The sequence below is a fragment of the Podospora pseudopauciseta genome, chromosome 1 (genome assembly GCF_035222475.1).
Source record: "Podospora pseudopauciseta strain CBS 411.78 chromosome 1, whole genome shotgun sequence".
NCBI classification, from domain to species: Eukaryota; Fungi; Ascomycota; class Sordariomycetes; order Sordariales; family Podosporaceae; genus Podospora; species Podospora pseudopauciseta.
The window spans coordinates 1325687-1338480 of NC_085892.1; the positions used below are offsets into that span (position 1 = coordinate 1325687).

A 12794-nucleotide genomic window follows, 5' to 3' on the forward strand; every position below is an offset into this window, starting at 1 on the left:
CAAGAGAAAGGGGATAATCATACCGAATACGTATCACTTGTTCGAGCGAGAATATCTATCTCTTCTCATTCGTTCGGTCGTATCGTGGAGATGCTAAAGTTGGCAAAAAGGTGATGCATGTCTGCAGTTTAAGAGCAATGTCCCAAAATGGAAATTCTTGAGTGCTTATTTTTTGATCCACCAGCCCTACGGGGTTTGACACGGACATTGAGAGGTGGGTTTCTCAACTGAGAGCGGGGGAAAGCATCAGGAGTCTGTCACTCTCTCTGCCTCTCGAAATAACGTGTCGGTTCTTGATTCAGAAGAATGTCTCTGATTGGTATTCCACAAGACATGTCAGATCCTTAAACAGTCTTGCTCCGGGTGTTCAGTCTGACTGCATTAAAACATCATCTCTGCCCATGCTGCACGACAAATCTGTAGCAGAAACTGGTGGTTGCACAGCCATCCCGTGCTACCACGAACCCTCTCCACAGTGACACCCAGCCCCCTCTCCTCTCGGATTGGCGCGACTACGCATGCAAAACAGGCAGCCGCTCTCGGTGATTCTGCCCAGATCGAGAGTGGGAGCGAAAGGTGAAGCAAATGTACAGCAAGATGCGAGAAGAATCAGAGATATTCAAGTTTTTTGTTCAATTTCTGTCAATTTGCGACAAAATTTTCGGGAGATACAGCTCTCAGAGAGCCTTCTCATATATCCTAAAAAAAAAAAAAAAAAAAAAAAAAAAAAAAAAAAAAAAACAAATAGCCTGTCCGACCAATGGTATCTATACGTATCTGCGGTGCTTTGCCTCCCCCAAGTGTGAATCCATCCTATATTGGTGACGCCGTTGAAACACCACGCCCCCCCACCACCACCGTTACCGAACCACACAAAAAATTGAAAGCTACTCTGAATTGGCTTTGTGTTTGAGCCCAGAACAAGTCAAAGGTGAATATGTGAAAATGTTGAGGGTTGTGTACGCGCGAGCATTAGTTATTTCTCCATCCTTTTGCCGAACCCAATGGTGTGTGTATAATGTAAAGCCGATCTGTGAAACGTGTAGATGAACGAATAAAAGTACAGAATATGTGCATTCTTGTGTAAAAAAAAACAGGTATAGTGTTGTTTATTGGGCATATGTGGCTCTTGTCTGCATCATTTGTTCGCAGGCCTGTCGAGCGACACGCTCGCTTCGGTGATGACTCGGCTCGCGGGCTGCCGAGTGTTGCGATGCGGCGTCGTCCTCATAAGCAAGCTCCATAGATTCGGGGCTCATGCTGTCTTCGACTTTGGGGGTCTTGTTAAAGATTTGGTCGAGATAGTCGTTTTCTTGTTCCGAGCTAAATTGGGGGGCGGTGCTGGCGTCGTCGCTCATCATGTCGTAAGAGGCCTGTCGTGCCGCCGCCGCCGCTGCGACGTGGTGAGCATGACCCTGGAAGGCAGGGTGATGGAGACCGAGCCCGTTCGACCAGTCACCCATGACATGTGTGTTGTGATGGCTGTTTTGCGAAGTGGCCCTTCGACGGGCTGCTTTGTTCTTGCGCCGTCTTGTACCAGTCTTCTCATCAACTGTGGGCTCCTCCATACCAAGCTTGACAAGCATGGCCTCGATGTGCTGTGGCTTCCAGTCCCAAACGCGACAGCCACCGCTTTCCTTCATGCGTGCAAGTATAAGTTGATATCTCTTTTCTTCGTAGTATCGGTGGGCTTCCATAAGTCGCTCGATCTGGAAGCACTGGTTAGCAAAGGAAGACAGAGTCAAACATTACACATCAGACTGCGCTTACCTCTCTCTTCGGCCAGACACCATACTTGGCAACGGCACGCGAGACCTTCATCTGAAGAGCCGCCTTTTCCCAGTTGCCTTGGTGCTTCTCCGAGTACTTGGCCTTCATCTCTTCCCACATGCCCTTCCCCTTCTCCGAGATGAACTCTTTCCGGAGCTGGAAGAGATACTTGTCATCATCGGGTGCATCGTCCCGCAGTGTGAGCTCGTCCTGATCACCATCATCCAATTGACCATTCGCGCCTGATTCTGAACCTATTTGAGGTGTTGACTTGGGTGTGCGAGCTGGTTTTCGTGCCGGTGACGGCTTCTTGCGCTGCTGGAGTCTTCTTCCGGGACTAAGAGCCGCGTGGGACGGGTAGCCGCCGAGTAATACAGAGGGATCACGTAAGTCTTCAATGCCTCCAATTCTGGGGGTCGTGTCTGGCCTAAAGTGGGATGGGTTTGGCTGAGCTAAGACGGGAGCGTGTCCGCCGTTGGAAGGCATGCGATGGTGCATGTGTGGCGGCTGACCCAGATACGGTCCCGACGGCCCTACGTCAACATTGAAGGCGTGGTACTCCTGGAAAGGCTGGTGTATTATCTCCCCGTTGTTGGCCGAAACATTGTAGGATCCAAGATAGGGGTCGATTGGCGGTGGAACCTCAGATTTGGGAGAGGATGGGTGGTGGCTCATTGGGGGAGAGTGAGCCATGTACATGTCAAAATGCCCTCCCTCGGTGGCCGCAGGATGGACTGTCATAGGAGAGGATCCCTGGCTGCTGTTGTTGACGTCGTAACCGCTGTAGTACATCTTGGATGAGTTTGGGGGTGTTGGGACTTGTGGTCCAGGAATGGCCGACTGCGAATGGTAATTTCTCATCGGTGGCTTTGAGGTGGCTCTTTGCTGCAAAGGCGGACTGCCGGCTCCAGAAACTGGCGTGAGGAGTGTCGAGTCTGCAGCGGCTGGGTAGTTGAAAGAAGAGACTCCAGAGATCTGTTTTGTTCTGGTTAGCCTAGGGTGAATACCGTGAGATTGGCTGCCACATACAGCACTGTAGGGGTCAAGGTCCGGTGACGAGTAAACAACAGAGGCAGGGCCGCTGGTACAAGCAGTAGAACCGGGCAAGTTATCGTGATGGTGGTGCGCACTTGGCATGAGATACTGGGCGCTGGTCATGTCGACTGTGATCCGGAGGCGTTTGAAAGACCTCCTGGGAGAACCGCTTGGAGTGCTGGAGCTGGAGCTGGAGTTGACGGCTTCTTCCGAGTCCGAGCCAAGTTTGTGGCAATCGAGAAAATCCTCAACAAGGGGTGATTCGACGGCTTCCAATCTGTCTTGTTCCATTATTTCAGCCTCAGGTTCAAGCAAAGATCCAAAGAAGATGGAGGGGTTGTGAAGAGCGTTCTCTCGAGATTGTAGTGATGTTAAAGTCACTGACACCGGGGCAAGCAGGAGGGATCTCACCTTATACGCTGGACTCAATGTCTTGGAGACAATTCTGAGTGCGGCCCAGGCGTGGGGCAGAGTGCGGCGTTGAAGAGAAGGGGGAAGCTTGAGACAGAGGAGCTGACCTGACAGGCAAGGAGGAGATGCCGGGAATCTATATTCAGAGAGAGGACGGGAAGATCGGAACTTGCCAGTGGGGCCCAGGGGGTCAACGCCGGGGGTGTGTCTTCCCCAGTTCGAGAATGCTTTTGCTACACTAGGAAGCACCCCATGTGAATGATGAGGGCACTCTTTGAGCAGTGCCACACACCTCGCCGTGTTTGTACTTGCGCACTGCGTATGCGGGAGTGGCCCCAGGCAGGTACCCAGGTACAAGTACGCACCAAAGTGACAAGGCTTTCCCAAACATGGGGGCAGTTAACCGCCCGTCCACAGTTCGACATATACTGTGTCTTCACAAAAGCAGACACACGCAACAGCCCATACCAACTGGAATCGAAACCGAAACAGAAATCGACAAAGCCACTGCTGTTCGAACGGAGCGGTTAGTGAGAGCGGCCGGTAGACACACTGGCAGCTCTTAGACGAGGCTCATTCCCAGAGTTGGTCGCCATTGCTATGGCCCATCTCTCGTCTCGAAAGGCGTTCCTCCCCAGGCCTGCGATCTTCCATGCAGCAGCCCAGGAACCAGCCCATCAAGGAGGAGTGTATCGTAGCCAAGATCATCCTGATTGATGGCTAGACAGACGGCTTGCTCCGCAGGCTCAGACTGGCTCAAGAACGAGTAAACGTGGGGATGCGCCGCGGGGACCGAGAGATGCAATCCATGGAGCTTGGAGCCCGACAGGGCAGACACGGAACGTTGTCTTGGATGCATCCAGCACGCAGGGAGGTCAATTCCAGGATAAATTATTAATGCAGAAACGGCAGAGAATGTACCTGTTAGCGTTTGCTTGATCGGGCAGAGAGCACCACTCCCAAAATTGAGCCCCGAGCTCAGGCGGCGATAGGGCTCTAGCTTTGGGGGACGAGAGGGGTCCTTGAACCCGAACAAGGGGGACGCTTTCTTGGCCAGGAGACCAGTGAGCTCCAATTGTGAAGGCGGCGGAGACAAGAGCTGCAGGGTGCTAATAAGGTGTCACCAAAGGTGGGGTGCACGACATGGGTGTTGAATCAACCCTTGAATACTGTATTTACCGTAACAGCATGTTACCGAGCAGCTGGAGTAGGTACTGTGACAACAACCACAATCACCACCGAGATGGTGTGTAGACCCCCTGGCTGGGAGAGGGCGACAGAGAGCTTGAGCTTAATCCAGAGCCCTTGTTGCGCCACCAATGTGGGACACCCTATCCAAACAGCCGCCCTTCTTGTTGGTGGCTCATAGACGCCAAAAGGAACCGTCCGCCCGCCTGGCATATGTTCATCGTGGATGCCCATAACCGCGAGCTAGCAGCCAACTGCGTAGTTTAGGGCTGTCCCGGCGTCTATTTCGTGTGTCTGTATGATATCCGACAAAGTGATGGTGAGTTATCAGATGGTGTTGTCAAAAGTGCTGGACAAATGCCGAGTCCCAGTTGCGGTAAATACTGGTGATTGTGAGCATAGAGATCGACCGTTCAGCCGTCACAGGGTTGGGGACAAGACGTGGGGAGTTTGGTAGAGGTGGTTGTACGAGACTAGACAGAATTACCCCGCAGAACTGTATGGTGTAGAACTTCGAGTCCGTGAAGGTGCCTTTCTGCTCACCGCTTGCACTCCATTTCATTTACCGGCCAGAAACGGGACCGTGAGGATGATGTGTAGCCACAAGGTGGTGAGAAAATGGCCTCTTGGAAGAACTGGCTGTGAAACCATGAAACGGCTGTGCCAGTCATACCCTGAGACTGTCGTACTGGGAGAGAGGCTGTGTCACCTCAACCACACCTTCAAGTCTGGCCCGACAATCGCTGCCGAGCTGCAGCAGTAGTAGAAGAGAAAATGGCATGCCATCGAGGTAAAAAAGCGGTCAGAGAGAGAGTTGTGCTGAAGAGATGGCTCACAGGGTGAATGAATGGAAGCCACATGCAAGCGCCATCACTGATGGTGCAAGATGCTGCTTTGAAATTGGCCAGCTTGTCTTGCGTGCGTCGATGCAATGGTGGATGCCGCGGGATTAGGCCGGCTTTAGGCTGGAGGGGAGAGTGGGGAATTATAGAGCCAATCATAGCACTCCTTCTGAAGAAGGAAATCGATGACTATCGTGCATGGGCCATCGTATGTTTCCACAATGTTTCGTTCGCCTTTGGGCTTGCACCCCAATGCAACATCTTGGCCAATCTTTGTCCCCCAAAGGCTCAAGGGCCAGCCACGACAACAACCCTCCAAGCATCCAAGACACGACAAATGCTCAACACGAAAAGAACCTTACGTATTCCTCGGCTATCCCAGAACCACCACTTCTGGCTATGGTTCTCTTTTAGGGTTCTCCAAGACGCTGTGGAGAAATCCGTCTTGTGCCTTTCACTACCTCGAGGCTTTGTTTCTTCTCACTCTTCTCCCTCACGGGCTCTAAAAACAGCCATGGCTTGTTTCGAACCCTTCGCCGAGCGTGGCACAGAGCCGGTCGGCCGGTCGGCCATCTGCGTCCTTCAGGGCAGTGAAAGATGCTGTGTGGCCCGGGCACCACGGCTTTGGCGGTTGGCGCTTGAGGTGCGGCAATCGTCAAGGGAGCCAATCTCGTCGATTACCGGTCCGCCGGGTACACTAGCCCGCTTAAGCACGTCTGCCAACCTGAAACTCTTCACAACTGAGATGGTGAACTCGAAGAATCCGCATGATAACCCCCTGCCTGAGAACTATTGATTTTGGGGCCCTCAGATCTATCTACTATCAGTGTGCGACTCGACCAGTTGAGATAAGGTTTCGAAAATCAGGAAAGATGGGAACTCTCGCCCATCGCGCTTAAGCAGAGCCGCCATTGGCTGCAGAGGCGACTTTATGCAGCCATCGCCACCAACAGCCACTGGTTAACGCGCCCACATTGTGGGAAAACGCGGGGAAAGGGCGAGGTTAGTATGGAAGGCATGGGATCCTTCAAGGGCTTCCCAGAGACTGAGATATACGAAAAACGAAAAACGAGATACACCTGGTCCTGAGATGATGTTCCAAGCCGAAATCCATCGGGGCCTTCAGCTTGACCATGTTGTCATGACATGGCATTGCGCTAATGCTGGGCGTTGTCCCGTCCCGCAACTAGCTCTGTCAGTTCGCCAATCAAGCCTTCCACTACAGGGTCCTCGACAGATAGACTTTCTACTTTTGGCTGTCACCCACCCCGGCAGATGCCCCATCACAGTCATGAAATGAAGCCATTATCTGACCCTGCTGGCAGTGCAATACAACTCAGCTTGTCCAAAACTTGACAGTCTCTTCTCTTATCGAGAAACCCGTGACGCGTCCTTCTCACGGAAACCCAGTGCCTGTCCAGCTTCGAGAAAGTAACGGGTCCCGTTCGGGACAAGCTTGGGCCGCAGAGTTGCAGTTGATGTGAGAACTCTGCAGGCAAGCGCCCTCGCAGCATTGCTGGGAGCGAATCTTTGCTCCCATTGGTCACCGACGGGCTGTCAACTGCAGCGGACCACACCACGAGTTCATTATGGAGGAGCAGACGACCGCACGCCTGTTCCAGGTTTCAGTCTCGGCCCTGAAATCCGAAGTTCCGGCCCCGGGCCTAAGGGACCGAGAACTCTCCGCCGTATCCCGCCATCAGCATTTTGCCCGGTTTTCATCCCTGGCCATGCCACCGTGTGCTTGGCTTTCCATTTCGTCAGCTGTGCTGCATGCTGGCCGCCGGACACACTTGATGAAATGTAGGTAACGCAAGAATCACCAACAAACTTTGTCAAGTACCGTCCCGCCCCGTGTGAAGCCGCCTCCACGGACCCGGTGCTTTGGAACGATGCAATAAGGATCACAACAGCTTGCAACGGATGCGGCCATGTCACTCGGAGAGCGAGTCGTCTATCGTCTTCTTGCGCCCGGCTGTGGTCATAAATTGACCCCACGTACCTTGGCAGCAGGAGTAGAAAACCCCCAATTGTTATCGGCCTAGGAAGGGATGGTGGAAGATGACATACCCACTGGCTTCGCGTCGGCCCGTCTTTGGTGCTCTTGTCAGAATCGATGTATCAATGCGACATGGGGCCCATGAACAAAGATTATCACCACGACCAAGTTGTTGATCCACACAACTGTTGGATAGGCCTATCGTGTCCAGTGCTTCGGACCCAGATGCAGATGGGGAAACCAGGGTTGACATCCGGCCTCCTCATGGACTGCGACTGGATACAGCTTGCCCATCGAGTTGATCTCCACACCGCCGCCCTTATCTACTACCCCTCAGTTCGAATATTCGTCGCCTCGGGACATCACCATCCGTCAAGCACGGCCGTGTCGCTGACGGTGGCTGTTCGATTTTACCAAGTTGAAGGATGGCCCTGTTGCACAACATTGGGAACAGAGACCCAGCAGAAGCGAAGGCGCGTCACAGAGTGCTGTGGACGAAAGATGGCGAGCTCCTACCCGCAGTCGTGTAACGAAAGCTAGGTCCTCTTCGTCATAGAGAGCGCTGCTCCGCGGTTCAAGATAAGCTTGTGCGACAAGGCTTGCTTGTGCAACTGTCATTCCACGTAACACACACACCCGGCTATCGAAAAGCCCTCAAGCCTTCTCGGGAGGATATTGAGGATCGGAATTGAGAAGATCAACCGCGTGTTGCGGTGACTCTAACATTTACAATTAGCCGGCCATGATTCAGTACATACACTGACCATGCAGCCAGTTGCTCACGTCCTATCAGTCACCGAGGCTGAGGCCAGCGAGGGTTAGTATGAGTATCATGCAGCCCTATCAAACCGGAGCCATAGAAAAGCTACAAATCTACAAAAAGTGGTCTTGTTCACGCCGACTGATACCAGGCGGCAACCCAACATATTGAAGCGTCGTCGTCGCCACCCGTATGCTTGTTCAAGATGAGGTGGAGCTGAGTGGTATCGATATTTGAAATATGGCTATGGTCTTACGAAAACAGCACTTCACTTTGCCGAATCATTTGTCAGCCCCGCCAATCTTCAGCGTCTGAGTCCTCTATTCCTATTGGCCAGCCCGTCCAAGAATTGAACTTCCTTCTACAGAAGAAGGTCTGTGATTGGTCGGTTTCTCTCAGAGCAGCCCATGAACACCAAAGCTGGTTCACGTACTGGAACATGTGCGGTTCTCGTCCGGCTGTGATGCTTACCAGCGAGCTTTCAACCAGAAGCATGTCACTGTACTTGGCGGGCCCACTACACAGCCTTTATTCTCACCTCTCACTCACAATCATGCCCCAATCTCTGTGACCTGTCGAATTTGCAGGGTCTCTCTTCGTCCCCGCTTGGTTCTCGGTTCTCTTTTCCTGACTTCCCAAGCCCAAGGTGTCGGACGAAGGAGGATTAAGCATGATCGTTTTCGTTCTAACCACCTACACTGCTGGAAAAGAAGCCTGCGGCGCTGTTTCTTTGACCATCATATGGGCGAGATGTTGAGCACAAGGGAAATCAGACCAAGAGATTGTTCATTGGAATCAAGAATCCCTTTGACTTCTTCACAATCCCCTCATTCTCTATGAAGAAACTATTTACATTCCCAGACACATACTGGAAATTACCGGCGGCGTAGTTGAACAGCGAGTGTTGTCGACCCTTCCCCCCCAGAAGCTGAAAGGCGGCACTGGGGTCAAGGACCGGAGATGGTCGGCGATGGGTTTGATCCTCACTGGGGTGGTGGAAGGCCCTCCCGCCGAGGCGGAAACCAGACCATTCACTCGACTCGCCTCAATGTTCGGTGGCGCAACCCTAATCTTCCGCTCATCGATCATCAGAACCCCCCTGGTGTCTCTGTTTTTGTGGCTAGACGTCGCGAGTCCCGAGGAGAGCCTGCCATTGCTTGGTAACCTCGGAGAGAGCCTCACAGGCAGGAGGCTAGCACCTGGTCATGTTTAACAAGCCACAGTTGGTTTGGAGTCAATTCGATTGCCGCGAATAGACATTCGTCTACTGCTTTGGAATCGTGCTGGCGGCCGCGCCTTATGAGAGGGTTCCGTCCCTATTCCACTGCTGCTGCCCTATCAGATGGGCACAAGCACTTCGGTAGACGCCCTGCAAGGCAGGTGGGTTCTCGGGCAGACATGGGGGCCGGAAGCATCACCATCTTCTCAGGGTTTTTCTTTTCGCCTTGGTGCGGTCATTTGCTCCGGAGCCGGTTCCCTCCAGCGTGGAACAACCAATTCGCGCTGCAGAGGGCCCCTGCTGCCTGTCTTGCCGTGTGCTATACGGAGACAGAAAGCAGGACGATTGGATCACATTGCAGATGCAGTCATCAACAATTCAGAAGAAAGGGCATAGTCACCAGAGGACGCGTATGTAATCGTGGTAGTCCCAAGTCGCGGTGTAGGGGTGGGAGCGGAGAGCGTGACATCTTCGGGAGGCTGGAGCCTTTCCCGTCACTGCGGATACATGCGGAGGTGTTATCATTCTCTGGTCTGTCCACGTTCCGTCATGTCTGCGGCCTTCGGGCGGACATATCCAGAATGAACCGCCAGTGCCTGAGGAGCCTAAATCCTTCGAATATCAGCACGGGGCTGTAGTTGTCCTTGTGAGACCATACCTAATTCTGGAGGCCCCGATGTATCTGCATGCCCTCTCCACCATTGATCAAGCTGCTTGGGGGCCTGAATAGTGGTTGTCGTCCATGGTGTTCTTCTCGGTGTATATTGAGTGTCCTATGAGACTTCTTGATGTGCATTACGGTCCCAATTTCCCCCTTTTAGCATCACCGTTGTCACGGCCAGCATCAATATCAACTCAACGCAGGCCCCTCTGCATCTATCATGCCGCCGTCCCAGTCGATACACACATAACCTATCTGGGATGTAACACCGGGCCGGTTGTGGCCTCATGGCATCTTTCTTGGTTCCCTGACTCGCGGGCGATCGTCGAGGAAAGGGCCATCCAGCTCTATCCGCAGTTTACCCGTCAAGATCAAGATGAAACTCGGCTACCGACTTGCTTCCTTGATCGTCCCTAGAGCTAGTCCATTCGCACTGTTCTCTCAGCGTGGACGGCCGGTTGATTCTGCAGCTTCACTCCGTCCAAACATCAAATAGCAAGCAAGAAACAGGTCAAGCCAGATAAAACCAAGATTTAACTCCACGTTGTCGTCAACAGATGGATGATTAGAGTCATGTGGTGGGGTCGTTGGAGAAGATGCTGTTGGTTCTCTGCCCGCTTTCATTTTCGGATAGAAAAACAAGCGCCCACTCCACACCCTTTTGCTCCCAACAGGCGCACTCCCCCCGCCGAAGGAAACAAGAATCTCACTCGTCCCATGCGGCCCCGTTCGATGGGAAATGAGCAGACTAAGCACCTTGATCCCCTGACTGCAGAAACTTAAGCGCGCCTAACAAGCTAAACAAGCATGTCTCCTGCATTAGAGCAGCCACAAGCCGCGGCAAGGGAAGGTCACATTACCAGTTACTTGACTGTACCTTATCCGGAGGCACGTACAGCAGAGAAAACCTGGGGGCCGGGGAATCTGACCTGTCGTGTGGGAGTGAGGGTCTGGGGAAAGACGGAGGTTCGGCGGAACTGTGAGCTGGGTGATTGGGAAGCAGCAACTGCCGCCTTTTGGACCAGACTTCCAGGCGACAATCAGGGGACTCATCATCGATAGGCAAGCAGCTCACTACTGAACTGAGGCTGCCAAAGGGAGAGTACCTATCCGCACACAACACAAGTTCGTCACAGCGATTATCAGGCAACCTCAACAACCACTTCGAATACTCACCATTCCCTTCCGGAGAGTTTTCCGCCTGACCAGTCGGGCTCGGGTCTATGATAGGAGGAGTCGGAAGGATAGACAGCGCCGGTAGGATCATTTACCTCGCCTGTTGTACCAGACTCTGAAGTAGCTTGGTGGTAACGTCACGCGTGACCACTCAGTCATTGAACCCTTACAAAGCAGCCGTATCATTGATACCATACCGTAATTACGACCACTCACCGGTCTGGCCCCTTAAATCCGGCCAGCCATGGTCCATCGAAATACGACTGACAGCATCGCATAGTAGAGGATCAGCTGATCAGATGATCTTCATCATGTCGACCACAAAGCAACACCCGGACTGGCTGCAGATCGAGCTTATTACACTTCACTTTCAGACTGCTTGTGAAGGCAAGCGTGCTGTCAAAGTCCACACAGTATGAACATTGTTCAACCGCAAATCTCACTATCGAGGAGCTACTAGGTATGCTACAACCTAGGACGAAAACCGACATATCCTTCGAAGCAAGCCGAGACGAGTCGAGAGCGGGCTTTTTCTGCGGCCGCCTTCGACCATCCACAGGTTATGTTTCAGCCCTAGGAGTTACCGAACGGGCATGGCGTTGTCCCCTATCTGCAGCAAGTTTGTCATCATGTGGGTGGTTGACGGGGAATAAAGCGGTGATGATGAACAACTGGTGGTATCGGCACCCGCGGGTGACCGTTGAGCTGCCTCTCCAGCAAGTCAATGATGTGACCGGCGCCCAACAACTACTACACTTTTTACTCTGTTGCAAAAACTGTAGCTTCCAACATCATCCACTCTCTAGTCTCGAATATACGATTCGACGAACCATTGCAGCTCGATAGTGCTTACCTACAAGAGTTAAACAGACATGGGTATACGTACTCTTCCCTCTTGTCAGACTAACAAAATGGAACTGTGCATATCTACGGTAACCTCATGGTACGACAATGAAGAGGCATGAACTCACCCCTTTGATATTCAATCCTTCAAAAAAACAAACGGGGAACTTTTCGAGGGTTATCTCCCTTTTCGAGTTCATTAGCTTCTCCCCTGTTCCTGTCTATGGGGTAGACTGATGATACCTTACACTAACCGCCTCGCCAACAACAACGCCCTCACATATCCCGCTCACAGGGTAGCTAGCTGCCGCTGTATTATTCGCTGATCGGTCCTTTTGTTCCTGACACTTTTGTTATTTACACACTTAAGCCCATTCCGGTAGTATAGTATGATATGACTGCACAGGGGACAGGGTTATGCAGGGCTAGTGGGTAAGGTACACGTATACCCATGTCCAATAGCGACCCTCAAAATCACATTTGTTGATGTCTGCCGGGCTACCTAGCGATAAAAGCACCTTACATACATGAAGCATGTGGACATCAACAACATCAACTGCCTCTTCGTGCCGTGAGCCGGCGGTAAGACCAAACGAAAATGCATGCAACGTGGGGTCGCCAGACAACAACAACAACAACAACAACAACAACAACAACAACTTCCAGAGACAATTTTCGTGTTCTAGAAGCGGCACGGGAGAGAGAACACACAAGAAAACGCCTGCGAGGGTGTGGCGTAGCACTTTTTCTCTCTTCCTCCCTCTCCCCTTTTCACCACCGCTCACTTACACTACATATGCGCACTAAAACAGTTTTAGCTCTAGCTCTCGATAACCGCCCGGCGGCACCCCCAGCGCCGCCGCAACGGTCATTGCCGAAAGAGAGGAGGT

The 12794-nt window shown here is 52.5% G+C and overlaps 2 protein-coding genes across 2 annotated transcripts; both read right to left on the reverse strand.

Annotated features, from left to right (window-relative positions):
• Positions 1-616: 616 nt before the first annotated feature.
• QC763_103420 (uncharacterized protein) lies at positions 617-2928 on the reverse strand (the record flags this gene model as incomplete). Its single annotated transcript, XM_062906902.1, is given in 4 exon segments — positions 617-701; positions 712-1709; positions 1771-2745; positions 2800-2928. 3 exon segments carry the CDS (start codon positions 2926-2928, stop codon positions 1110-1112), a joined length of 1704 nt encoding a protein of 567 aa, XP_062769797.1. The 3' UTR covers positions 617-701; positions 712-1109.
• Positions 2929-3814: 886 nt separating this feature from the next.
• Positions 3815-4638, reverse strand: QC763_0004250 (uncharacterized protein; the record flags this gene model as incomplete). Its single annotated transcript, XM_062905096.1, has 2 exons — positions 3815-4064; positions 4412-4638. The coding sequence occupies 2 exons, from the start codon at positions 4636-4638 to the stop codon at positions 3815-3817; spliced, it is 477 nt and encodes a 158-aa protein (XP_062769798.1).
• Between the last annotated feature and the right edge of the window lie 8156 nt (positions 4639-12794).